Source organism: Alosa sapidissima, chromosome 1, assembly GCF_018492685.1.
Source record: "Alosa sapidissima isolate fAloSap1 chromosome 1, fAloSap1.pri, whole genome shotgun sequence".
Lineage (NCBI taxonomy): Eukaryota > Metazoa > Chordata > Actinopteri > Clupeiformes > Clupeidae > Alosa > Alosa sapidissima.
In genome coordinates this window covers 8,087,115-8,115,002 of record NC_055957.1, presented here as the reverse complement: position 1 = coordinate 8,115,002, position 27,888 = coordinate 8,087,115, and the positions used below count along the sequence as shown (strand labels likewise).

General features: G+C 39.6%; 2 protein-coding genes across 3 annotated transcripts; one reads left to right on the top strand and one right to left on the bottom strand.

The window, feature by feature from the left end:
• Positions 1-84: 84 nt before the first annotated feature.
• Positions 85-18,741, bottom strand: stra6l (STRA6-like). 2 transcript variants are annotated; one of them, XM_042081539.1, is made up of 18 exons: positions 18,560-18,741; positions 18,130-18,193; positions 5,893-5,993; positions 5,490-5,620; positions 5,276-5,396; positions 5,020-5,065; positions 4,594-4,722; positions 4,437-4,507; positions 2,819-2,942; positions 2,467-2,623; positions 2,184-2,259; positions 1,940-2,021; positions 1,732-1,780; positions 1,432-1,549; positions 1,139-1,258; positions 865-1,028; positions 639-785; positions 85-521 (listed from the first exon to the last, which is right to left on the bottom strand). In XM_042081539.1, coding segments are annotated over exons 1-18 (1,932 nt in total). In that variant the 5' UTR covers positions 18,562-18,741; the 3' UTR covers positions 85-291. The 2 variants fall into 2 exon arrangements, with proteins under 2 accessions (XP_041937473.1, XP_041937554.1); XM_042081620.1 differs by having other exon boundaries at positions 2,819-2,930.
• Positions 18,742-22,397: 3,656 nt separating this feature from the next.
• LOC121720774 (beta-1,4-galactosyltransferase 1-like) lies at positions 22,398-25,703 on the top strand. The gene is given in 7 exon segments (XM_042107192.1): positions 22,398-22,479; positions 22,875-22,973; positions 22,976-23,106; positions 23,569-23,756; positions 24,969-25,091; positions 25,226-25,330; positions 25,428-25,703. Coding segments are annotated over 7 exon segments (858 nt in total). The 3' UTR covers positions 25,558-25,703.
• Positions 25,704-27,888: the final 2,185 nt, after the last annotated feature.

Sequence of the window (27,888 nt, the reverse complement as noted above, 5' to 3'; positions counted from 1 at the left end):
TGTTGTCTATAGCCTATTTAGGCCTGGCTGGCATACAGGAAAATAAGCCTAAAGATAAAATAAACAGATAATTTGCCACATCACTGATGTTTTTATTATTGTTTTATTTTGGCTTTTATTTTGTCTTTAGTTTTTAAACATAGGCCTACTGATAGATTCACATACACTTTTATTTCAGTATTTGTAAACTAGACTAGGCCAACATCTCTGCTTTTCGCTGAGCACAGTTGATCATTGACTCTAAAGTGAGGGAATCTATCATAAATCTGCAATAACGTTACAATTGGTTATTCAAAGACTTGGAGTCAAAGAGCTCTGATCAGGTTCCTGTGTATGCTGTGTTATGGACTCTGGCAATAGTTCAGCTTGTGAGGACATCACCGCCACTGCAGCAGAAATGGCTTTGTGGTGCTCCTGGAGAGACATAGACCTGTTCTTCCGCAGTAAAATGAGTGCTGGATTCCTCAGTAGGGTGTAGATGAGTAGCCAGCGACCTCTTACCCTGCTCCCTGTTCCTGAGTCTGCAGGACAGCCGAGATTGGCAAAGAAAGGTAGAACAAAATGAGAAGCTGAAGAGTTGAGACATGAACATGCATGATCATGGTTCTCACATACATTTTATTGACATTGTAGCCTACCAGGTGCTGTGTTTTGGAACTGGGAGTATGTAGACATGCTTCTTTGTTTTTCCCTTGTTCTGCTAAGCAGTAGATGGCAAAAGCAGACCATTACAGGATTAGTATGGTAATGGTCTGCAAAAATCATACCAATCCATGTGCTGTACCCTAAAAAAAGAATAGTTACAGTTTGACACACTTATTAGATAAGTAAAATGTCTGATTGTGGCAATGAAATGCAACACACCTGGATCCATGGACTCATAACCTCTTTGCATGACAGTACGGTCAATGCGTGACACAAGCCATGTTCCAGTGACAAAGCTCGTCAGTAGTCTCAGGATACAGTTACTCAGACCCATGATGACATTGTAAAAAAAGAAGAAGTAACTGAAGTTATGGAAAGCCTTTCTGTAGGAAGACAGAGAATTATCATTGTGTGTGTGAATATCAGCCTTGTAGAATTGATACAGTAAATATTTAAAATACACTAGGCCTGCACTATAAATGAATGACTTTACCTATTATTGAGTGCTAAGGGCTTCTCTTTGTCCTTTGGATCTATTTTTTCCTGAAGGAAAAATATCTGAACTATAACAATCTGCAATATAACCAGAGCTATTACAATGCCGATGGTCAAGCTGAAAGGTGAAAAAAAAAACATGTCATGTGTAAAGTCAAAATAACTTGAATTTAAAAAGAAACTTGAATTCAGCAGCATGTGGTTACCATGAAGTTTCTATAGGCATACAACGGTTATTAATCAGTTCAGGGCGGTATACTAAATTTACTGATATGGCAGTCTTCTACTCACAGGACAATTGCAAAATTAGTCAGCCACTCCACAAATCGGCCTTCCTGAATTGGTATAACCACTCCATAAGCCAACAGTAGGACAAAGAGGAACTGTACAAAATGCACAATAAAATACCCTGCCGTGATAACACAGAAAAGTCTCAGTGGCGAGTCAGTCAGTGGTCTTCAACCAGATGTTGCATTTTCCATGGTTTGGTTGGATGCAAACACATACAGGAATTGTCATAAAACTTACACAAAATAATAGGATAGGATAGTTATTTCAATGTTCACTGTCTGAGATGTAAAGATTTCTTACCCCACAAGGTGAAAGCTATTTGCCACCCGGAGTATCTTGTTATAGCAGCCTTCAAACAATACAATATGATAAATGTAATGTGCTTAACACATTAAAGTACAAAATGTTTTAAAATATGTCAAATCCATTCAAGCTCAAACATGGCTAACCCCCTGAGCTGAACAGATTCAGTTCACGCTGTGAGCCTGTGGGGGGCAGCAGCACTCACCACACTCACTGCAGGACTTGGGTTGTGAAACCTCTCGGGCAGAAACCCTTTCTGTCCAGCCCAAAGCCTTCGCAGATGTTTCCTGTAATATAACACTGTGACTATTTCTAAAGTCACGTTTGGTTAAGCTATGTTTTTTTTTTTTTTTTTACTAGATTTAGTTAGATGAAGTTGAATACATGTAAAATAATGATCACTCATATCATGTTAAATCATAAAAAAAGTCATCAAAAGCACAGTGCACCTGTAACATGCTAACACATGAAAAGTGTAGGACACAGATGTCAAACTGGCAAAGATGGTTGTGGCAAGCCAAGATTCTGCAAAAGCAAGGAAAACATAAAAAAGTATATGAGATATGAATATTGGGGACCATCCCACAAAAAGCTTTCACTGCCTGGCAATGTCAACGGTATTGTTTAAAGATATTGCATGCTATTAAATGTTTATGTTTCTGCATGCCAGTTGTCAGTTTGCTGCTTAATTTGAATTACAGTACATCTTGGTTTATCAAAGGGTATTCTTACTTCGAGCTGCATTGCTGAACTTCTCAATTTGTGGCACTAAGGCAACAACCAAGTTGTCTGTGGCATTGCAAGATGCTGCCAGTTCTGCCACTGAGTCTTTCAGTGCATCAAGATAGTCAAAGGCGTAATCACTGAGGCTGTAGTCAGCCAGAGTGACCTAAAACAGAAAAATGGGAGAAAAATGGGAGTAAATACATGCAGCTTTGGCATATGAACCTCATGAACCTGTGTTTTCTGCATTTCACAAGATGTTCTGAAAAAAAATTGGTTTTTAGCTTAGTTTTCTGTGAACTACTAAATTAATAGAAACCAATGAGAGATATCACTTGATTGTGTGGTGGTGAATACTCACTACATACAGTCCAATGAGAGATATGATGGAGGTTCCAATCATTCGGTTGGGAAACTTGAAGTAAGGATCCCAGTCATATATTTTCCTCTTGAACCAGCTTTTGCTTGATAAACTGTCAGAGAACCTATAATTTAGCAATCATACTGTAAATGATCATAAGCAATGGCATTAAGTAATTTGTCTCCACCGTAAACTGCTGTCAGGCCCTCGGTTTTTTATGATCCAACTGACTAGAACAACTTCAGAGGCATAAAAGACTTGCCTGGTTCTTTATTGTTTAGCTTGAAACAGATATCTGGCTCTGAGAGGTTATCTGACACTCTCTCCTAATAATATATATAATGCATCATGAGCTCAATTGGAGAGTGGGATTGTTTTATCTAAGTAGAAAGTACATCATGTCAATGTCCTTGTCAATTTCATTTGACGTTATTTGTACATATTGTAACTATACAAATCACTGCATGTAAATAGGAACATGTTAGAGTTATTTTGTCACTATTGGGAGGTGTAGGCTTTTGAAGCCGGCCACTGTATCGACTTTTCTAACTATACGGTGTACAGATAAACTACTGCTCTCAGTACCTCAGAGTCATCTAAAAAATAAAGGTGACCGTGCTTTTTCAGTAGCTGGGCCCAAGTTGTGGAACAACCTGCCTTTTCACATTAGATCTACACCAACTATTGGTGCTTTTAAAGCCAAGTTAAAAGAACATAGCATATTATGCTATTAATGGCTTTGTATGTAATGTAATTATATATGCTATATATATGTACATATTATTTTAGTTTTATTTTCCTGTTGTGCTTTTTTGTGTCTTTATTCATTTTGTCTTCTATTATCTATTTTTGAGCACTTTGGTCAACCACAGGTTGTTTTAAATTGTGCTATATAAATAGACTTGACTATGACTGTGACAGTATGGTGAATAAGCTAAAGTCCCCAAAAGTTGGCATGTTCCAACATACTGAGACAATTCTGTCATCTTGGGTGCAACGGTTCCGGTAGTTATTTAGCGAAAACTGTGTTTTTCGGCTTTCGGGGGCCCAGTGCAGGGGGAGTGGGACCAAACGCCTATTTTCCGTAAAAGTCTAGTGGGGTCCGGTGTTTCGGTGTCCCATTAATCATTTATCAAAAAATTCAGAAAGTTGACGGGAAAAAAAAAAAAACTTTGACAACTCCTATATGACTGCCTATTGCTAGGGGATAGGTCATAATAAACTCTCTAATGTGTTGAGCATTGTTTTAATCATAATCTAGCTTATGTTCTGCATGACTCAGGTGCCACGGTTCCCATTTTTAAATGTAATTTCCCTTATCCTGTCAATCTGCACATCACTAGCAATATAATGGATCAGATATAATAAGGATATGGTACGGTTTGAGGACAACACCCAGAAACAACATTGGAAACTCGAGTAAGTCATGATATTGTTAAGCTATAAGAACTTGAGTATATCAAGGTCTTTCCCATCATTAATAGGCTAGAGCATTAATAATAATGTTAATATACTTCCTTGTAAGAGAAATGTAGCAATATACACTTTGAGAGCAACATTTCAGTCATTTCAAGCCCATATTAAATTTTTCGAGACCACATTTTACTATCGACTGCACCTTTCAGAGGGCCTCTGGAGTAAATTTTTCACATATCTGGCCTGGTGACTTTGCATTAGCTGTTGCTCCTCCTGTGGAGACAAAGATACATGATGTAAGTACTAACGCACACACACACACACACCTACAAGCAATCAATACACTATTTGTCCCATACCTCCTCCGCCAGTAGTTTCAGATGGATGCGAACAGACTTCACTATGATGTACACATAGCGCCCCAGCAGGAAAAGCAAACACAGCACGGTAGGCCATTGTAAGATCAGCTTCTGCCAAGGCCCAAGCACCTGTGTAGGAAGCACAACACCAGCTATTAGTACAGGTATTTAAAGGAACTGAGCTTAACGGCCATCCCAAGAGTTAGCCTTCCAGGTAGCCTAACAAGCATATAAGTGAATTATGCTAAGCTAGGCTATGGTGACAAACTGGGTTAGGCCTTCTACACACACAGAGAACAGAAGGGTGCCTATCCTCTTATCTACCTCTGGATTAGATAGCAAATAAGACAATTTCCCAAAAGGTTGCTGTGTTCCTTTAAAGTTCCCGAAACTACAAGAGCATGCTATAAAACCTCAGTACAGTACCTTTCCACCTGGACAAAAGGCAATGTCCGACACAGTCACAATTACCCTGAGAAACCAAAGGTGATATCAAAAAAGAATCAACATAAATAGAACCAGAACTGAAAACGTGTGCAAAATAAGATTGGACACCTGTATAGGCCTACTGGTCAACAAAACATGCCAAGTTATAAAGTTATAAACAGTTCAATTAAGCACCATGTTACATTATAGCTCCCTTTGAGTCAACATGCTGCACAGAAGGCAGGGTGACACTGACCATGTGAGAGTGTAGAGGAGGCCCAGAACCCCTCCATACATCCTATGTGGGGTGGACAGGCAGATGAAGAAGGGGTAATAGGCCACACCCACTTCCATAGCCCCCACCAGATACACTATTGCTGAGAGACAACATTTACATTATGGAACTTTACTTTTCAGGGTGATCAATCAAAGTTTGTTATTGAATTATTTTAATTAGAGACAAAACCTACCTTGAGCCCAGGGTGGTACATAAAATGGCAGATATGTCTCAGAAAATAGCAGTAGCACACTGGACGACACAGCACCAAATGCAAATCCATACGACCAGCGGTTACTGAGGCAGCCTATGAAGTCTAGGGGGCTGACATGATTGAAACACACACGTACACAATGAGTGCATTGCACATACAGATTCATGTTTCACACATGTACAGACTGAGATTTATCACTTGTCTTCCATCCAATGACATACATCCCAGACATCTTACATCCCAGACATCATAAAGTTTCCTTTTATCTGTTATGAAGCTGAACACTGATAATCTGACTATTGGATTTATATATGTGAGAAATGGGGGAAATAAAATCCATTAGTGTCACATCAGTGAAAAGGACAGATCAGATTCAACTCACACAACAATGCCAAAGTGACCTTTAAGTACAGGAAATCGCTCATCCACTGCTTGTTGTTTTCCCCTCCTCTCAACGAAGGAAAGAATGACCACGATGAAAAACTGAAAAGATGCAGAAAAGTAAGCTCGTTGTTTCTCGTTGAACACACTTGACACTTTTCTCCACAGTTACTGTGTATTAACTTGAATAGAATAGCATCGAATCTTTATTGCCATTGTACAACAGAATTTGAAATGTTTTTCTGAGCAAAAAAGAGTCCAATAAACAGTCCTCCAAAATAAATAAATAATAGTAAATATAAAACTAAAAAGTCTAAAAGAAACATGCAACCACTCACACACTCACAATACATTCCACATTCTGCTGGCATTCTTATATGTAAAGCAGCATTTAAAGTGATGGCTCTGGGGTAAAAAACTGTTTTTTGGTCTGTTTGTCTGTGATTTTATTATTCTGTAACGTCTGCCTGAGGGCAGTAGTTCAAACAGACAGTGACTAGGGTGGGATGAGTCCTTGAGGATGCCATGGGTTTTTTTAGGCAGCAGGAGCTGTATAGACCTTCCAGGGAGGGAAGTGAGCCCTTTTTGTGAATTTGATTGTTGCAAATATTGGGGACCAGTTACATAGGTGTGATCATGTTTGATAGAATAGATCATAGAATACTATAGGATCATTAAAACAATCGTAGAACAACATTAACTGGTTTCATTCATTCTTATATCTGTTAACTATGTTCACTATATTAAGAATAGTGATGAATTGTCATCAATTGTTGATGAATGGTTTATGGTAGAAAAAGCTGGGCCTCCAAGAAAGAATGCTGGGATAAGAGTAAAAAACCGTCCTTCGTCAGAAAATACTTCCGAATCCACAACATGACAAATCACTCCACTTTCCCCGTTAGTTGTGCCTGTTGGAGTATGGGGCTTACAAGGGGATGCTGTGGTGGACACAGACTGTTCTTATTGATGAGGGACATGGAAGAAATTAGCTTTTCACTTGCGATGCACAAACGTTTTTACTTACAGATGGAAAGTCCTATGATGCTCTTGGAAAGGTTGTGCTGGTGTATGATTGGAATGGTTCTGTGGTCCTTAGGAACTTGTGGTCCTTAGGAACTTATGTTATGCGGGATATTAACCTGGCTGTCCCTCTTATGGGTCTAGATTTTCTTGCCAAAATATCCACTTAAATCAACATGGGTGATCAGAACTATGGCGTAAATACATCTAATGGAGTGACTTTCCATCCTTTCCTCCAGCATACAGCCTTGGACCCACATGCAACTTTACATGCAGGACCATGGCTGAAAGATCTATGGAGAAAGACATCATAAAAGATCATAAACACCTAGATAAGATGCTAAGAGATGGGGTGATTGAGCCATCTGTCTCGATCTGCGCCTGTGGTTCTAGTCGTTAAGCCTGATGGGTCTTCAGATCCAGGTCTGGATCTGGGGGGTGGGAAAATAGAGGCACTATCTGACCCGCTGGACATTAAAGCAACACCAAAGAACTTTTCCTCTGTCGCACGCACTATTTGTTTATCCAGCATCGGCTTTGGAAATAACGATGTCCACAGACAAGGTAGAATATGTTGCATGATTTTATGAAAGTACGATGTATTGCGACATCAGATGCAAGTCAAATTTGTAGTTTCTTATGTCTCATTACGTCGAACTACAGATCCGCTACCCGATCTGGCAAACTTACATAGTGCGGTTATAGCCGATAGAGGGCTGCGAAGCGAATGCAGAAGTTCACCCTGTTACGAGTTGATGAACCACTGAAACGATTTTGGAAACATTATTTTAAAGTACAAAAAACTCCCAAGACTCCAAGCGTTCAACTTTAAAGCGCAACTCCTGAGTAAAAACAAGATAGAGTCTATGTACGGTAGTTAACAAGTTCAAACTTTTGATTGAGAGCAAAATAATGTGAATTGGTGGAGTTTTAAGCAAGATCGTTTGTTGCATTATTACTGAATGGGCTTATAGTGAAAGCTAAGAGGACAGCTAGCTTGTCAAAAAAACTAACGCTATTTTATACCACTGACAATACTCAAAATATAATTACACTTCTGTGGTAGTGTGTTGAGGTTCTCTACAGACAAACCGAAGTAGGCCTATATAGTAGGCCTACTTCCTTGCTTCCTGGTCCATTAGCATCAAATCAGTGGGTGCGTACAATCTTGCTGCGCTGAGTAGGGGGCAGGTTCTTGGAGTGGAGGCTATGTGTTTCTATAGACCTCTGAAGTTCGCCTACAAAAAAGCAGCCATCTTTGACATCTGGTATCTGGCGATTTTTCCTATAGGAAAATAACATGGGGATTTTGAATTATCGCATCGCGGGGATGAAAAAGTCTGAAATGCAGACGTTTTCCTGAACACACTTTTGTCCTCTGCCTTCGAGTGGATACTGTGATCTCCGGTACGTGAAGGCGGCACACTTAGATTATTGCTACCCCAGAGCTAACTTGCAATAGCCTGACGAGCCAGACCCACATTAAAATGTAGGGTCTGGGCACTCACCGTTCGCAGTGCCCAGTCCGAGGGGCGGGATAATCGGTTGTCTTTCAAATCCCCTCTGCACGCAATAGGACAGCGCTATGAGTTCCATGCGTTTCCCACCAGCGGAGCTAGTTGGCTAGTTCAAACTTTTGCCAACTTAATAAAAGCTTAACTCGTGTCACACTGTTCGCCAACAGCAACATCCATCTTATTTGTTTTCAAGTAGAAGGGAATTCAAGCCAAACCGTTGCAACTCTGCCATCAATCATTATGTTAAGCCCGCCTAACGACTTTACACCCGATTTGATTGGCCTGATAGAAGTTTAATTTTTCGAGCTCACAAGCCAACAGAGAGTTGCTAGACTAGCCCTGGAAGCAAATGTAATTTGCTGCCGCTAGGGTGCGTCTAGATTTCTAGGCTAAACTTGCAATGCAACTTGCCATAGGTAGTTAGCTTCAATTAACAACCGGATCTCTTTATATGGGCAAAGATGGCCGTTTTGGTTCTTTTTTGTAGGCGAACTTCAGAGGTCTATTTTAGAGTGGAGCGGCACTCTCCATGGGAGCATCCCAAACTCTATTACCATGTGGCTTCTCTCCTCGGTCCTCCAGCTCATGACCCGGAAATTGTTCAAAGCTTGACGTCATCCAGGAAGTCTCATTTGTCTAATTGAAACCAGAGGAGGTGAGAACGAGGAGAGAGGTGGACAGGCCGATGCATGAGGAAACTAAAGAGCATCCTACACGGAAGCGGTTTCAGTCGGAAAAAAAAAACAGCTGCCAATTTGAAAAGTTTCCTCCCATGTCTGTCAACTTTCAGTTTCAAATAAGTTCGTAATGATTTGTTTTAGAAAATAAATGAGATGGACCAAGAAAAGACTTTTATATGCTCGAGTTATCATGAACTACCATGCAAATTTTAAAGGTGCTCTAAGAGATGCTGGGCAACGAACTCCAATGATTTCAAACTTCAGACAAGCGTCCACCAACCAGGAAATAAACGTTTGCCAATGGATCTAGGCCAGACTCTTTGCAAAGTCAGAGAGTCTGGTATCCAGGCTAGCTGTTTGCAGTAAGTGACATAAAATGTTTTAGCCTAAAAAGCCCCCCCTACAGCTTCAGAGTATATATTACAACCCTCCTTACTCGGTCAGTTTGCCGTTTCCTCTTTCCCTGCTCCTCCTACAGTACCGCGGTGTCACTCCCCGATGTGAGTCGCTACCGGATGTGAGTCACGCATGCGTCACTTTGCTACTTTGCTACCAGTGCTGTTAGCCACAGAATAATGACATTAGCCTACACAACAGTAATGTATTATTTAGCGTAAGGCATTACATTTTCACGGCATGCTCTCTAATGTCAGTTCTAGATTAGAGGCTGAAGTAGCCTCCTAGCGAGAGACTTCTGTAATATCAATAAAAATTGACCTACATAACGAAGTTTGTTCACTGCTGGCAAGTAAGTAGCCTAAGCAATCAAGCACAACAAAGGCTGTCACTTGAATGGCGTTTGCTAACGTTAGCAATCAAACAATCTTACATAGCTAAAACGTTTTTGAAACAGAAAAGTGAATTATTTTATGGATTTCAGTCGGATCCCTTGGTGTTATGCCGTAAAACCTATCAATCTGAGCATGCGTGACTCACATCGGGTAGCGACTCACATTGGGGAGTGACAGCAGTTTACTTTTCTGCTTCTTTTTGCTGGCTCTGCCATGACGAATGTCTGAGAAACTCCATCGTTACCTTGTTCTAGCCGTTGCCTGGCCTGTATGGTGAAGCGAGACGGTCACCATTCACCTCAGAAAAAGTCATATAACCAGTCCGATGACTCCAAAGCTTTAAAGTTAAGGTAAATGAAGCTAAAAAAAACCCTGCATAGTTCCCCTTTAAAGGAAAGTTGATGTCTGTTTTGTTCACGTGTTGTAGGCTATTTTAGTAAGTAGGGGAGACCGGGTATGGTTGTAACATGGGGAGAGTTGTAACATCACCAATTCCACCAATCAGGGATAAGATATGAGCCATGTGACAGTTTCTGACTGCTCAGACTTCCTTAACGATCACACATGGACATTTTCAAGTTGTTAGTGCCATTTATCCCGGAGTAAGGAGAAAAAATCAACATCTGAGGTAAGAAAGTAACTTTTTTTTTTTTTAAATTATTTTTTCTAGTGCTTTTACCATTGTAGATACAGTTGTATGAGTTACATCAGGTCAAACTATAGTTTCTCTAGTAAAGAATGGTGTAGCTCTCTCTTGCTAATGTCAAAGCACCATGCTAATACAGCTAGCTAAACAATGGATGACAGTGGTGGGGTAGGTTGTAACACAATTTTTGAATATGTTACAACCTGTGGAATGGGGCTAGTAGACCCATTTAATGTCTGTTTAATTTCATCTTTGTGTGTGTGACTGTTCAGCCCTCTCTCTCTTTCCATGAGAGACACAAATACATACACACACAAAAGTATAAATGCTGTGGTTTTTATATTTAGTTTAAAACGTTAATATGATCTTCATTCTCTATGTGAAGAACGGATTGTATGGTATACAATATGTTGGTGAATCTATTTTCACACCTTGTGTACCCTGTTTATGCAATAAATCAGTATATCAAATGGAATTCCATTGTTTTTCTGCATTTTTTTGTACCTGTTACAATCTACCCCAATAGGTGTTACAATTGTAACAAAGGTACACACTGTATTTGTCATAATCTCACAAATTCTGTAATATAGTTGAAGAGATTTAAATGGTTGCCACTTGTAGTAGACAAATGTGGTTACTTTGCCAAAAAGTTCCAGAACTGTAGCTTTAAAAGAAATGGTAGTTTTAGGTGCTGAAGAAAAATGTGTTACAACCATACCCGGTCTCCCCTATGAATTCATGTCTCAAAAACTTTAACTCTTCCACAGATGTGGTGAAGCACTGTTTCGTTATGGTTTGCTAAGGAGTAACCCATTGCTTGAAATAGTGGAGAGCTGGGATGAGAACATTGTGTCAAATCTTCGCATTGTATCGCGGAGTGATTTATTATTAGCTGTGCAAAGTCTGAGTTGAAATGTCCAGGGATATTCCAACTCATGGAACGTCTCTCGGCCAATCAGAAACAAATAAATAGTTCCATAGAACCCAATTGTTGTATAATTTATAATATTTTATAACATATCATTAATGGTACTTCCAAAAGGTTTTATTAGATATATTGGTGCTGGGTAATAAGTCTTAGTGAATGTTTGATAACAACTCTTTGCCGTCATTGTCAAGCGTGTAGCCCGCCTCAAACATGGGACTGCCATGTGGCTCACACTGTCCACTCACTTCCCCCTTGATGGACATTGCTTGGCAAGCTTCAAAGTGCCTCATAAACAAACCACAGTATATCGGTTTCTAAATCTGCAGTCAGCAAGTCCCCAAATAATGTATGCAAGGTCAGCCACTGTTTCCAAATAGGAAATGTGACTCAACTGTACAACAGTTCAAAGATTACCCAGAAAGAAAAGGTTAAAGGCTATATTGGGTAAAGTTATACTGATGTCCCTGACTCTATAGCGATGTTAACTGTTCTTTTGTGACACATTATGTTACAATGTTCCAATAAATTGTGAATGCTATTCTATGTTGCCACTGTCATTCCACAATCTACCCAAACTCTTTTGCAACCAATAAACATGATTCTCTGAGATTGTAAAATAATTATATATGGCTTGGTGACACCTCAAGGTAGGTGGTAAATTCAGAGATTCTTAGAAAAGTGTATGGCTCCATTCTCTAACAACTTGTAAAGAGACTTTGTGCACAATCCCAGATACAGGGCAAAAACAAGCAAAAGTGGAAAAAGGAAAAAGTCCACACACTCCTTGGTATTTTCTTTTTTTGATTTTATTTTCTCATAGTTTGGCAAGACGTTATGACCTTGATTGTTCTTCCTCAGATTCACTTCAAACACAGGCATTGCACATGGTCTAAATCACCTGGCCAACAGTATAGGGGGGAGCCAGCACAGTAACTCATTAACCCTTACAGATATGGCAGGCAAGCTTGTGGCGTGACTAATGCCAAACAAATGCATAAGAACATTATTAGAAACATTAGTAGAATTAGTAGACCAAAACAGATCTCTAGTGTATACAGATTTTTAAAAAATATAGAGTTCAATCATTCGTTAGACTTTCTGTTCACAGTCCATATTACAAGTTCATATTACAGAAAAGGTCTGATTACAAAATCTTTATTAAGCCCTCTTGGGGCCAAAGTTTCCTGGTGGTAGATCTAAAAAGCCTCTCTTTTTAAAAGCTGACTGTCCAGTGGCGGAACAAGTCAGAGCCGGGCCGGGGGCGGGGCACATGACCGGGCCCTTTATTAAACTCATCATAACATAATTTTACAACATATAGGCTACACATGCCCGCAACAGCGGGTCTTACAAGCGTCAGCGCCACGGAGAGCAACTATGTAATTTTGAAGTCCATCGAACGTACATGAAGTGTAACCAAGATAACAACAAAAACATTAGGCTACATGACCCCTAATAATAAAACAACAATAATACGCAGCACTATTTGAAGGGCATACGACGAGCCTTGCGCTCCGCGAACTCGTCCACGATGCTCTGTGTATGTCCATTTTCTTTGCTCTCTCATTCTCTATGGACAACATGGCAAGTCCATTCAGTCTCTCCTGTCCCACTGTGCTCCTCAAGTGGTTTTTAATGGTCTTTAACTTGGAGAATGAGCGCTCAGAGGTTGCAACGGTGACGGGAAGAGTCAAAAATAAAATTAGGGTGGTGCAAATCTCACTGAATGCAGAAGTTACTGCTGGGTGGTTGCATTGGCGGAGCGAGGGGGTGGCTTCGGGGGCTCAAGCCCCGAATCTCTTTTTAAAAGCCCCGAATTTTCTTTTGTATGTGTTTTCAATTTCCAACGATTTCTAATTTAACTTCCCCTCGGTTTCTCTATAAATGTTACAAACTGTAGCCTAGGCCTACTATTACTGAGCAAATATCCCTTACTTTCAAAGCCCAATATTGACAGATAATCTGATTTCCCACACGATGAGTTTAGGCAAATGCCAGAGCCGAGATGTAGGCTATCGGTTTACGTCATAAACCTGGCAGGAAAGTTCAGAGCGGCACAGTCAGTTTAAACAGCAAGCCGGTAAGAAAAACTATTGTCAAGACATTAGGCAATTAGGCTACTGTACCCCGGAACAAGTTTATTACAAAAATAAACTTCAGAAAGACCGAAAGTTTGTTGTAGGCTACTGTATTCTGTCTCAATGACCGAATCAGTAGATATACCTGTTGTCAGTTGAGTTCGTTCAATTCATTTATTGTAGGTTAGTAGCCTAGGCAAATATGAAACGGAGATGTAACGTGGCTACCGGCGGGATTTTGAACTTGCATGTTTCATGCATTTTAGCAAAAATACCATGGGATTGATGTGTTCTCCATTTGAGGAACCAATTGTGGACGTGCACAGACAGCTCAGACACAGCGCATAGGCCTAGGTTAGGCTACTTTCACTTTCTAGAGCGCATTCATTAGGCTACGTAAAAGATGCTTCATACCAAAACAACGATCAAACATTATCAAATGTATCATGACGTGTTGTCTCAAAGACTTACTCCAATTAGAAAATCGAAACCAAAATCATGTAAGTGTAGGCTAAGTGTTCTCTCATTGACGCCTGTAGGAGACAATATCGTTGATCCAATTTTGTAAATTTGCACGTCGTAAAGTTCAATATGAGAGTTAAAATAAAGTCAGTCATACAGCAGAACATTTTATTCAATATTTTACACCTACTAAATCATCAAAGTAAATTTCAAAACTTTTCAGCAACCGTGAGTCATAACTCGTCCTGGGGCAACCTATAAGCCTAATACGTCCCACTCTGATGAAAATGATTGAAAAGAAACCGTTTGCATGATCTTAGCTCCTCCGGCCTTGTGCCGTGGGAGAGGCCCGTCCCACCTTACCCTGCGGGTCCCGGGCCGGGGGTGTGCCGCACCCCCCCCCCCACACTCCCTCAAGCTCCGCCCCTGTGACTGTCTATGTCCCCTCCTCTTCAGTGGTTTTTGACTTGTTCTATCCCTATGAACCTCAGAGTTCAGAGTGGGTGTCCAAATTTGTTTAAATGAACAGCCAGGGGACTCTTATCATGATTGTTTCTGATGTTGCTTCTGTGTTCACATTCTTGTCTTCAGAGCCCTGCGTGTTTTTCCTACATATGCTTTCCCACAGGGACATTTGATCAAATATACCTAATTAGTAGTGCTGCATGAGATTTTTCCTTTAACCCATAGTTCTTTTCCTGTTATAAGATGATTGAAGCAGTGACATGTGTGTAAAATTGTCCTGTGCACAGTGCCCACATGGATAATTTCCATCGGGAAATATTGCGGTGTTGGTGCAGGTGGGCAGTCTGTTTTCATAGTCTCTGATGTTGTCTGGCCTCTTGTAGATAATTAAAAATATAATAGAAAATAAAATATATACAAAAAATATATATTGACAAAATATATATTGACAAATATGACAAAAATATATATTTTTGACACTTAAAATATAATTCAATATATTTTTCCAAATAAGTACTCTTACCGACCCACACTCCGTCAGTCTCCATAGCTTAACATGGCAAAAGTCAATCCCCTACTAATCTTATCTTTCTTAAACTGCTGTTCCATGTCCCACCCCCTTAAATTATAGTATAAACAGATTAATGAGGAGAAAATTGAATTGACACAGTGATGTATCGCTTGTGTAGCAGATGTTGCTGCCATTGCACAAGGCTATTGACCATTCCTTTGGGTCCAGACCAGAGCAGAGTGTGTGCAGACTGCAGAGTGCTATTTCTTATTATGGACCTGGGCCAGCTTCCCTGTGATGGACCTGGACTAACTTTCTTATGATGAGCCTGGACCAACATCCCTGCGATGGACCTGGACCAGCTTCACTGTGATGGACCTGGGTCAACTTCCTTATGATGGACCTGGACCAACTTCCCTGTGATTGACCTGGACCAGCTTCCTTATGATGGACCTGAACCAGCTTCACTGTGATGGACCTGGACCAGCTTCCCTGTGATGGACCTGAACCAACTTCCCTGTGATGTACCTGGACAAACTTCCCTATGATGGACCTGGAATAAACGAAGCAGAAAAAATATTTTGCATCTTATTGTATAAAGGTTTAAACATGGCAAGTTTCTCAGAAATGTAGGAAGGAAAAAAATCAGTTTAACGACAACTGACAGATCTGTATTGCCTATTAGCAAGCTATTTTTTTGTATTTTACTTAGCCTAGCAGCTAACATTAGCACGAATTACCATGGCAACAAAATTGCTAAATGAGCTTCAAAGCTATATCAACTATTGGGTCTCTTCTTGGTAATAGGCTAAAGCAGTCACTTTTGTTTGTTGTACATCTTCCAGGAGTGACATCATCATTTTGGTCCAGGACCGTCTTTACAATGTTGGTCCAGGATTAACATTGTAATCGTGGTGCTGGACCATCATTGTAAAGACAACATTGTAAAGTCGGTCCTGGACCAACATTGTAATGACAGTCCTAGACAAACATGACAATGTCGGTCCTGGACAAACATTGTAAAGACGGTCCTGGACAAACATGACAATGTGGGTCCTGGACCAACATCCTTAGCAAGTGAACTAACATAACACCGGCTTGGCACTTCACATAGTTGCATGCTGCACCTACCTATTAGCAAGCTAATTTGGTAGCATACATTTATGTTCCCTAGCCTAGCCTCTAACATAATAACAGCGGCACCAAGATTGCTAAATGAGCTTCAAAGCTACTTTAACTACTGTATCCCTTCGAAATAAGTTAAAATGCATAGCCATTGAATTACCTATTAGGAAGCTAATGTATTACAGTAAATGTATGGTCCCTAGCCTGGCAGCTAACATTAGACAAAAAAAAAAAAAAATCTAAGGTGCATATATTCAGATTCCACTCAGAATTACTTTATTTTACAACTATTTTACACACAAATATGCAAGGACCTACCTGTATTGAGATACAAGTTGGTGATCCACTGGTTGTTTCTGGAGGGAAATTTCAAAATGGCAATGGGAGAAGCAGAAGGCTCACATTGATGACATCACAAGGCTGTGATTGGTTAAAAAGTCCAGGACCGTCATTAGAATGTTGGTCCAGGAACAACTCTTACTTAAACAAATCACGGTCACCGCCAGGGTGAAGCGAGACGGTCACCATTCACCTCAGAAAAAGTCATATAACCAGTCCGATGACTCCAAAGCTTTAAAGTTAAGGTAAATGAAGCAAAAAAAAACCCTGCATAGTTCCCCTTTAAAGGAAAGTTGATGTCTGTTTTCTTCACGTGTTGTAGGCTATTTTAGTAAGTATGAATTCATGTCTCAAAAACTTTTAACTCTTTATCAGGGTCAATCCATGTTCAAATTATATTTCAGGCTTTAGTATAAGCTTGCATTCTCTGCAATTTGTGTGTAAAATGGTCTGTTTATTCTTGCTGTAGAGGTGATGCACCATCAGTAATTGACGTCTCTCAAAAGTGATGCGTGAGTCTGCCTCTTTTTCATTCCTCCATCCTCCCAAGCGTTCCGTCCTCGTTTCCTTCACAACATTAGGGTTAGGACAGGAGGAAGGAAGGCATGGAGGGAGGGAGAATGGACAAATAGAGAAATTATCTGCACCCTATGTTGTCTGCAGCCAGACCCTCTTGGCGATTTCCAGAACCTGCTTGAGTCACTGCCTGTATTCCACAAGTCTCAAGATGGGATCTTCCATCTATTCCTCTGGACCTTGCTGAGATAGTGCCCACTACCAGCCAATGTGCTAAATGTGCTAATAAACATCTAGTTCTAGAGCTGAAGATTTTTACCGATGGGACATGACGGGTTTGGTCGGGTTTGGGCTTAAATTTCTATCATTTCACATGAGCTCGGGCTGGGCTCGGCCTTGCGCGGTATAGCCAAAATGAGCGGTCAGGTGATGCGTTTCGATTAGCTGCGAGAAAGATAGATAGATAGATAGATAGATAGATACTTTATTGATCCCCAGGGGAAATTCAAGGTCTCAGCAGCAGCATACATACAACACAAACACATTCTTTAACAGCAGAATGTGCTGAAAGAAAGATGTGAAAATGGATGCTGAGGAGGTGAAATGGAGGTGAAACGGATTTGGGTTTTTAAAAAGCAGTCAGTCTTGGGCTCGGGCTGATTTCTGTCGGGCTTGGGCCGGGTCGGGCCTAACTTTTCAGGCATGATTATAGCTCCAAGAAAGAACGGCTATCCTTGCAGTATAAATTAGTCATAAACAGCACACAAGCTACCTGCACATTGTAGTAATCTTTAAGCATTGTTAACAATTTCTTTTGAATTCAAGCATTCAAGTCCAAACAGTGACCAATTAGGAAACCTGATGTAAGCAAACGTACATCAAAATTATGTTTTCAGCGTAGGTTCTCTCCAATGTCAATCATAAGTAAACTGGCAGAAATAATAATTACATTTGGAGTGGTATAAATTTGTGATGTCCATTCAGATTTCAGGGGTATCCGATGCCATATCCGGACATACAACAAATAAATTAGCAAGGCAGGGACCAGGGTTTAGATGAGTCCTTATACTTATACTTGTATAAAAATACAAAAGTCTTAATATAAGCCCATACATGTTCTCCTCTTACTTTTCCAGTGAAATGGACAAGCTACTTACTGAAGGGACCAGGGAGCAGTGCAGAAACAAGTCAAAAGAAATCCCATTCTCACAAGTCTGATTCCTATCCAAGAGAAAGCATTGCATTACATTTGAGCTCATTCATCATTTCATCAATAAAACAAACACATACAGTATGTGCGGGAAATTCTGTTTAGTGCTAGTTACCTGTCAGCTGACAAAATATTGACGTTCAAATCAATGGTTTAAATTCATGCTGATAAGCAAAAGTAGGCATAATTCTTTGTTTTGGTATCACTGAATTTATGAGTACATGTTTTTAAGTATTGCTTTTTAATAGAATAATACAGGCTCAAAGTCCCTATCCTTTGTACTATAATGGTCCTATAGACTCATATAAATCTTGTCAATCACATATTGTAGCAAATAACAGTTCATGCTGGATTTAAACATAAAAACCTATACTTACATTCTCCCTGTCTTAATGACATAGACAGACAGGTTGCACAGCAGGGAATAGTAGATATGTATCTCAAGTGCACTCAGATATACCTCATCTCTTACACATGTTTGTATCGTGGTGATATACTTGTGTCACTCAGAGACAAAGGACTTCCACTTCTCTCTTCCTGAATAACTTCGTTACTGAATAGCACAGTTATGCTTCTAAACCCACGTGATCAACCTTTGATCTGCCCAAATTATACACACTGTCACACACACACACAATGAGAAGTGAGAGTGGAAGTGGAAAGATAGCAAACAGAGTGCTATTGACTCCATGGGTTCCAGTGTGATGTCAAAGCAAACAACGATAACACTCCCCTTTATCCTTTAGAATGTATTGATCCTGGTAACAGCCATGTCTACAGCCATCACAAGGACCTCACATCAGTCAGTTCAATTCCATTTGTGTACAGAAAGTGTTCTACAAAAACATACTTTTGTATCAAGTAGGATAACTGATAATAATAATTATTATAACAATAATATAACAAAGTATGTACTATACAGTATATACATACTTTGTTCTATATATAATAATAAGTCAATTAAATAAAAAAAATACTTACCACTTTGTAAGTGATATCACATTGTTCTCCACACATAAACACACATAAACGGTGCATACAGTGTATAGTCTCTCATAATATTACTTACCAGATGGTATCCATGACAATGTGTCATTGTGTTTAAAAGAGTTTTACACACTGCTTTACACACTGTTAGTTTGATAAAGTTTGATAAATACTGATTTTTTTTTTCAATGTTTTTTTTTTTTTTCATATATTCTCCATAATACATCTGGAGTTAGGCTACTCAACACTAGATGACACTGTTGGAGAATGTTTCATTGCACAGGTAGGGGAGGTCACAGTAAGTTGCCTGGGTGTTAAATTTCTTGTTGGAGGCCCAAAAAGTTTTGGAAAAACGTTTTAACTTGTTAAAAGACAAATTCAACAATGTATTCAGATATTTAAAAACACATCCTGCATTATAATCAGATTAAATTGTTGCAATTACTTATACCGTAAAACTCCAAATAATAGCCCTGGCTTTTATTTTCCCAAATCGCCAAACTGCACCGGCTAGTATTAGAGACAGGCATCTATATGAGACAGGCCTTTAATTCCCTTTACACAAAACTTTTCCTCTGCAAAGATGGAAAATATTATCGAATTAATTATTTCAAACACACTGAATGTCTACCTATATGACTAGGCTATCTGATGACAATTACAGATCATCATTCATTTAGTGTTGAGATGTTGTTCATTGAGTGAGATACAGTAAGATCCAAATAGCAGGGATAGCCAGAACAGATGAAACACGTTTTAATTACGTAATTTACAAAGAGATCGTATCACACTGAAAGCTCATATTTTGTCACTAGAAAATAGCCTATATCGGTCCTTTGTCAAATACAGTTGCATTATCAGCCCTGACCAAAACCGTTCAGGAATTATTTATGCAAAAGTGGAACGTGCTTAATGTTTAATTCTCCCTCCTTTTCGGCACGAATGAAACAGCATGAGAGAGCATGAACCATATTGTTTCTCCCGTTTTGTATTTGCCAAATTTGACAACAGTCTACATTCAAATCATACTTCCAGGCGCGCGGGAACATATTTTTGACCAGGGGTGCTGAATAACAAAATAATCATGGATGTCCGACGATTTCTCCCCCAGCATATGATTCGAATATAGACAGCTAAATACGCCATTTCACCGCCGTGTATGAGTAGGCCTAGGTCTAAGAGTGAGAAGTTTTATAATGCCCTGGGCAGCCACATTCCACCTCAACTATGCGCAGCATTTCCCACTCCGACTCATCAATAAAAACTGTGCGTGCACACACCAGTCCCATAGAAGCGCACTTGACTTTACATCATTAACCTATTTCAGTATATAGCCAGAGAATGTCCGTAGATGGGCTCTGATATAGCCTAGTCTAAGGTAAATTCCTTTACCTTAAATTCCTGACTTCTTTCTCTGTATCGCCATGGCATTTAGAATAAAGAATAACGTTCGCGAACCGTTCTGGTTTTGTTGCCAGCATAAAAACACGCTTACCATCGGCCTATTTAGGGTCACACCATATGATATTGATTTTTGGGACAATATCTTTTTGTTCAGGGCTGGTTCAAAATATTATGCCTAGACTTTTTAAACAGCAGACTTACAAGTAGACATATGTGGTATTAATAAATAAGGTGAAATATATTAATTTTATTGGTTTTATTCCTAATCAAACTTTATGAAATGGGCTTGGGACAGTCACACCATATGAGCTTTTCCTGGTTTAGGAATATGACTGGCATGAATGGCATATTAATCTATATATTAATATAAAGCAGCCTTTTCTGAACAATATAACGTCATTTATTTGCAAATTAGACATTTCTTTACTTATGTTTGACACTCAGGACCACAAAAAGGCCATGCCACGTCAACCACCCATAAACACAAAGATTTAGAGAGGGATAGAGAGGGTGCACAGGAACATTGGGAAATCCTGTTCCTTCAGAATTGTGTCATTATTGGATCGTCATGGCGAAGATATTCCATACTGCACCGTCTGCACCTTAATGGCTTCCAGTATCTACAGAGGCATAGAATCTGTCTGAGATTCAAGGTGGTCTCAAAACTAGATGATCTCATTTCAGTCAAATTAAATCTTATCTCAACACAATGAAAACAGAGGTCAGTGTACAGACAGATCTGACATAGGAAGGGCTCTTTAGAGGGAGTGCAGACATTCAGAATCGTATCAACACAACCTGACCCAACTTGACAAATCCTTGAAAAAGTTCAGCGACAACAGAAATATTCAGTAGACTACACGGTATGCCTGTGGCTCTAGCTTCATAGAAGTGGAAAAGTATCAGAGGAAACTGTCACCATAAGATTAACAAGAGGACGTGCTAGGACGAGTGAGACAACTAGGCTACTTTTTCTAAGATGATTTTTTGCATGTGGAGAAATAGGCAGTTATAGTGAGACTTATTTGTAATTCTTTTAGAAATGAAGTCAAGTATTTTCACCGGTTTCAGTAAACCCTCTATGATTGTGGTTTTACTTTGCACTATTCGTTTCATCGTCACTTTGATATATTACATCTTACAATCTGAGGACATTGCAACTTTTTTGCCAAGCCCTAGTGATGGGGACGAGACCGCCTATGCCGAGTCCGAGTCAAGACCGAGTCTTTGAAGGGTCGAGTCCGAGTCGAGACCGAGTCCTTTAGGAGTCGAGACCGAGTCGAGACCAAGACCATAAAAAAATGTCAGTTTTAATATTCATAATTTAATATCACCCCAGTTAATAATCAACAGTTAGGCCTACAGACTAAGCTAGATTGGGAATTGTTTAGAGGAGCAGTCTTAACGTCTTAATAGACTATGCTGACTTACAGACACTCACCGGCAGCAGAGCCATAGAGATAAATAAACGGCTCTGACGGCAGTATCTTTGCATTGCACCATGGGATGTCATTTTCAAATAATGCCGATCAACATTGCATTTTATTATTATTGTTGTTATGTGTTGTCTGTTTTTTTATATGAACATAAAAAATGCGTTGGTCTCGAGGACTCGGTCTGAAATTACGAGTCCTTCTCCTCCCACTGTGGTCCGAGACCGAGTCAAGACAGAGTCTTTGAAGGAACGAGTCCGAGACGAGACCGAGAAAGCAGAAATTGGTCTCGAGACCGGACTCGAGTCCGAGACCGGACTCGAGTACTACATCACTACCAAGCCCACTGTTGTCAAGAGCAAGAGGAGAAGCTGTGGCTTTAATGTCTAAAATGACACTGATAGTGAACGCGTCTGAAAGCCCTGAATCTAGAAACGACGAAGTGCCGACGTGTCTCGAAACAGCTCTTTTGGGTGAGTTTCCTACAATTACATGCCACGTTTAAATGAACTCATTCCTGAGCCACATTTGTTGTGCTGTGTGTCAGGCTATTTAGGATGTTATTCCTCAAGATGTACTTTACCTTTGATTATAGAAATTACATTTATGCTTAAAAGTAGATGTTAATATGCCATCTTGTAGGCCCAGTTTGATATTCCATTGATATTGACAGTGATTGTAATAGAAAAAGACTACATGACAATGAAGGCTATTCACCTTTTTTATTGTCTATTAGGGGAACTGTTTGTGTGCTGATATTGCACTTTTAATGATTGGAATAAAATGGCAGGAACAGATATGAGCACAATACCAAGACAGGAACGACCTTAAACGGGTCATTTTATTTTGAACTTTCTGTCTCTGTCAGTGGGCCCTTTGCAAGTGAATTTCAGTAACCCAGTGACTCTGGAAATGGTACGAGAGGAGAATCCTGAGCTTCAGGAAGGGGGCCGCTGGAAGCCCTACTGTGTGCCCTACAGAAAGTGGCCATAATCATCCCCTTCAGACACAGAGAAGAACACTTGAAGTTCTAGCTCCACTACCTCCACCCCATTCTTCAGAGGCAGCAGCTGGACTATGGTGTCTATGTCATCAATCAGGTGAAACCTTCAAAAATACAATGTCACAATTCACAAAGCTTGTATTGGTGTGATAAAATTGGTCATTTCGAAGCAAAAAAACTTCTCTAAAGCTTCTCTAAAGCTCTAAACCTCTAATTGGCTTCAGATATATATTTTAGAAAAGGAATGTAGTATTTTTTACTTTAATATTTTTTTTTCTTTACTACATTTTTTTGTTGTTGTTTGTTTTCTTGGGCCTATGCACGTTGTGCCTGGAGATCCCTTTTGTCGTTGGGGGAAATTGTTAAAGTGCAAATAATGGATAACATCAGAGAACACAGATAATGCCAGATTTGTTTGATGCAGTGCTGTATGAATTCTTAAGAGTTTTTCTAATCATTTAAGGATAGAATGATTGAAGGACAGAGGATAAAGTGACGCTCTGAAACTATTGTCTTACACACTGTTCAGAGTATAACCTGATGCAACGTCTGTCTGCAGGATGGAGAAACCATGTTTAACAGAGCCAAGCTGTTGAATGTGGGGTTTGCTGAAGCTCTGAAGGAGTATGACTATGAATGCTTCATCTTTAGTGATGTGGACATTGTCCCCATGGATGACCGAAACATCTACAAGTGCTATAGCCAGCCCAGGCATCTCGCTGTCGCCATAGACAAATTTGGTTTTAGGTAGGTGAAAAGAAATATTACATTATAAGATCAATTCACTTGAAATGATGGGGGGAAGAAATGCACTTCCTACACCCACCTTACAGTACAGATACCCTATTTAGGATTGTTAGATGAGCTTTTACAACATGGAGCCACAACAGAGACTTGTTGTATTGCATTGGCCTTGAAGCTCATTAGGTGGACTTCACAGATTATCAGTCCTGACCCAACCAATGGGTTTTAGGGGTTTCACATCCAGCACTGCAGGTTGAAGAATGTAATTCAACCAATATACTTGACTGTGTGACCTATGAATCCTCACAGTCAAGGACGATTGCATGCGGAACACTACATGTTTTAGGCAGAAACAGACAGCCTAAAGACAGGCAGATGGCATGCTGGGCCCATCCTCTGACTCACATAAACCCCATTCATTACTGCTATCCACATGGAAACACTTATGCTGGGTCACACTGACATGGGACATGGGCATCTCCATATCAACATTTTGCTAATAACAGAGAAAATATTTACAAAGCTCTTATAGACATCATCAAGCTGTTTGAAAATCAGAAAACAGATATGTAAAGAGTGTTTCTTGATTTATTGATTTAACCCTTGTAAGGTGGATCGGGTCTGTGGGACCCATTTTCAATGTTAGCTAAAAGAAAAAACAGGCTATTTAGTATTTCTTCTAACTCAAACTCATTGGCCTTGGCTCATTGTCCGTGAAGAACATGAAAAAATAACTTATTTTGAGTGACTGCACACCATACACTCCCTACATATAACTATTACATGTGTTGTTCGAGTCTATTGGACCTGAGTGTAATAATTGTAGTTGCTATGTACTGTACCTTAACTGTGTCCTCCTCCTAACTGGGTCTGCTGTGTGTGTCTGTGTGTCTGTGCATCTCTGTGTGTGTCTGTATGTCTCTGCATCTCTGTGTCTCTGTGCATTTCTGTGTGTCTGTGCATCTCTGTGCATCTCTGTGTGTGTCTGTATGTCTCTGTGCATCTCTGTGTGTGTCTGTATGTCTCTGTGCATCTCTGTGTCTCTGTGTGTGTCTGTAAGTCTCTGTGCATCTCTGTGCATCTCTGTGTGTGGCTCTAGTAAAGTGTCAATGGCTTCAGTCCCTGCATCATACTCTTCAGTCCCTGCATCATACTCTTCAGAACATGTTTCATATAGGTTTGTTCATGTCATGTACTTCATTTTTTTCTCCAAAGGCTACCCTATAATCAGAACTTTGGTGGTGTTTCAGCTCTTAGCAAAGAGCAGTACATGAAAATAAATGGCTTTCCCAATCATTATTGGGGCTGGGGTGGAGAGGATGACGACATATACCACAGGTGAGCAAGGACACAATTAAGTCATTTTACAAAATTATTTGCATTGTTTCATATAAAAAGGACCTTTTTGTGCTCTGTGGAAAATGATCTCCATAAAATACACACATGTAAACTGTTGAGACCTATTACTGTAGGGTGAGAATCAAGGGAATGTCACTCTCCAGACCTAATGGAAAAATAGGGAGATGCCGAATGATCCGTCACAAAAGAGATTTGCACAATCAACCGAATCCCAAAAGGTAAATGCCTAATCACCATTTTTTTCCTCATACAGCAAATGTGCTATTAGACTACTCAATTTAGATCACCTGATAACTTGCACCTATTTTGTTACAGGTTTAATAATATAGCACATACAAGACAAACAATGGAAACTGATGGCATCAATTCTTTGAAGTACCAAGTAGTGAGAATTGAAAAGGATCAGCTGTTCACTAAAATCACTGTGGATATTGTGACACCATGATGTAAAAAGTACAGAACTACAAAAACTCCACAAACCCCACATTTTCTCTTTAAGCAGTCGTTGGACCGTTATTTTCATTGCTGGGGATAGCTGAGGATGCATCTTGCAACTAGACAGCTACTACTTCAGTTTGTGACAAATGTACAACTTAATTATGAATTCTGGGATATGTGAAATTCACAGTCTGCATCACAGACTTTTGTTTATGATGTGTTTACATTAGGCTACAACAGAAGCTCTAAAGCTGTGATGAAAACAATAAAGTTGGAAACCAAGTAAATGGAAACTGTGATGCACGTAGTCTATTACAAAAATATTAGAAAACACGAGTAGCCTACCTAATGTCAGGTCTCTGCACAGATAGCCTACCATGTGGATCAAATTCGATTTCACTATTCTCTGGTAGCCTACCAACCAAGTAGGCCTATAGCATCTCAGCACCTGTCTAAATGTGTATTAAACTATTTAATTTACTTGTTTGTCTCAACTCATTTTACAAACTGCCATACTAACCTTGGACGTTGAATTGTTGGGAGAGAGATTGGACCCACTCTAGTTTGCCCACAAGGCAAAACAAGGTGTTGAAGTCATCTTCTGGGCACATTTTGGTGCATTTTGTATTTTACACAACTAAACTGTCATTCAACTAAACTGTTACTCATTGCTTGCACCCTTCCCCCTGGATACAGTAAGCGTAGATGCAGATTTAAAAAAAAAAAAAAAAAAAAACAGCAAGCAAAAAAAGTGGGTAATATTACCCTACACAATTTCATTCAAAATAGGCTAGCCTATTGCACAATTGCCACGGAACAATTTGTGAGCAAAGAGCGAAGTTGCAAGGCTGGATCCGAACACTTGACACCTCTCTCCCTTCACCAATATTGACAAATATTTATATTTTGTGAATTATTGAAATCATACCTCAACATTCTTACAGTTAGAATACCTACAACCATTCAATTATTGATTTAACCCTTGTAAGGTGGTTCAGGTCAGTGGGACCCATTTTCAATGTTTGATAAAAGACACAATAGGCTATTTATTATTTCTTCTAACTCAAACTCATTGGCCTTAATTCATTTTCTCTAAAGAACTTAAAAAAAATACTTATTTTGAGTGACTGCACACAATACACTCCCTATTATATGTGTTGTTTGAGTCTATTGGACCTGAGTGTAATAGTTGCTATGTACCTTAACTGTGTCCTCCTCCTAACTGGGTCTGCTGTGTGTGTCTGTGTCTGTGCATATCTGTGTGTGTCTGTGTTGCATGCAAGCTTCTGGGTACCCAGATAAGTCTGTGCGTCTGTATGTGTGTGTGTCTGAGTGTAGGTGTCTGTGTGCGGGAATGTTGTCTTTCTGTACCTTCTATTCCCACACAAAGTTACAAAATTTTTACATTTCAAGCTCTTTCACCTGTTTTCTCACAAAGAAATGAAATTGATGATCCTAAATGTAATCTCACAGGGGTAAACGGCAAATATGAACCATAAATTATGTCTAATGAGCTAAAGTAAACATCTGTTAAGTATTTTTATATACAGTAGATTGTTATGGCTGTATTGATTTAAAAGCCTAATAATGTGGAGGTCCCAGACACCTTACAAGGGTTAAACCATGCTGATATGTGCCTCTGGTGAGGCAGCGCTCATTTGACCTTACAAGGGTTAAACCATGCTAATATGTGCCTCTGGTGAGGCAGCGCTCAATGGGTCAGTGGGAGGGTTAAACCATGCTGATATGTGCCTCTGGTGAGGCAGCGCTCATTTGACCTTCTTGTGTTATCAAAACTGGCTGTGTCTAGTGAAAACTAGGTGATCAAACTGGCAGGCTGTATGCCAAAAATGCAGTGTTGATAGTGCCTTTAGGACATCAATGATAACAGTTTAACGTCTGAGCTCTGTTACACTTTCATACTGCGCATAGTTCTTATTTTTAAAGAAAATAAAGAATATATATTATCATTATCCCTGTCTTATGCTGACAAGCTATCAAACAACAATGCACACTTGAGTGGACTAGGCTACATTCAGACATTCTGCATGTGATTCATTCAGCCCCTCAGTGTGTAAACAGCATATGGATAAATGCTTATGGAAGTTGAAAGCTGCCCCTCAGTGTGTAAATAGCATATGGATAAATTTTTATGGAAGTTGAAAGTGTAAGTGGAAACAATGATAGGTGTGAACTAGCAATTGACATAATAGAGGTAGTATCAAAATGCATTTGATAGCCTAATCAGCTGAATATGACAATATGACAGATTGACTACTGTTTTTGATTGTACAGATACAGATACAGATTGACTACTGCCTTTAGGAGGGTTAATTGT

Bases quoted from the DNA above. Each gene is read 5' to 3' on its own strand.
- stra6l (XM_042081539.1), bottom strand. The intron at 5,994-18,129 runs GTAAGTAGCTTG...GCATCTTTTCAG, and splicing joins ACTGCTCCCTGGTCCCTTCA to TTTTTCATCGTGGTCATTCT. The intron at 5,066-5,275 runs GTCAGTGTCACC...TTGGTTTCTCAG, and splicing joins CTCCTCTACACTCTCACATG to GGTAATTGTGACTGTGTCGG.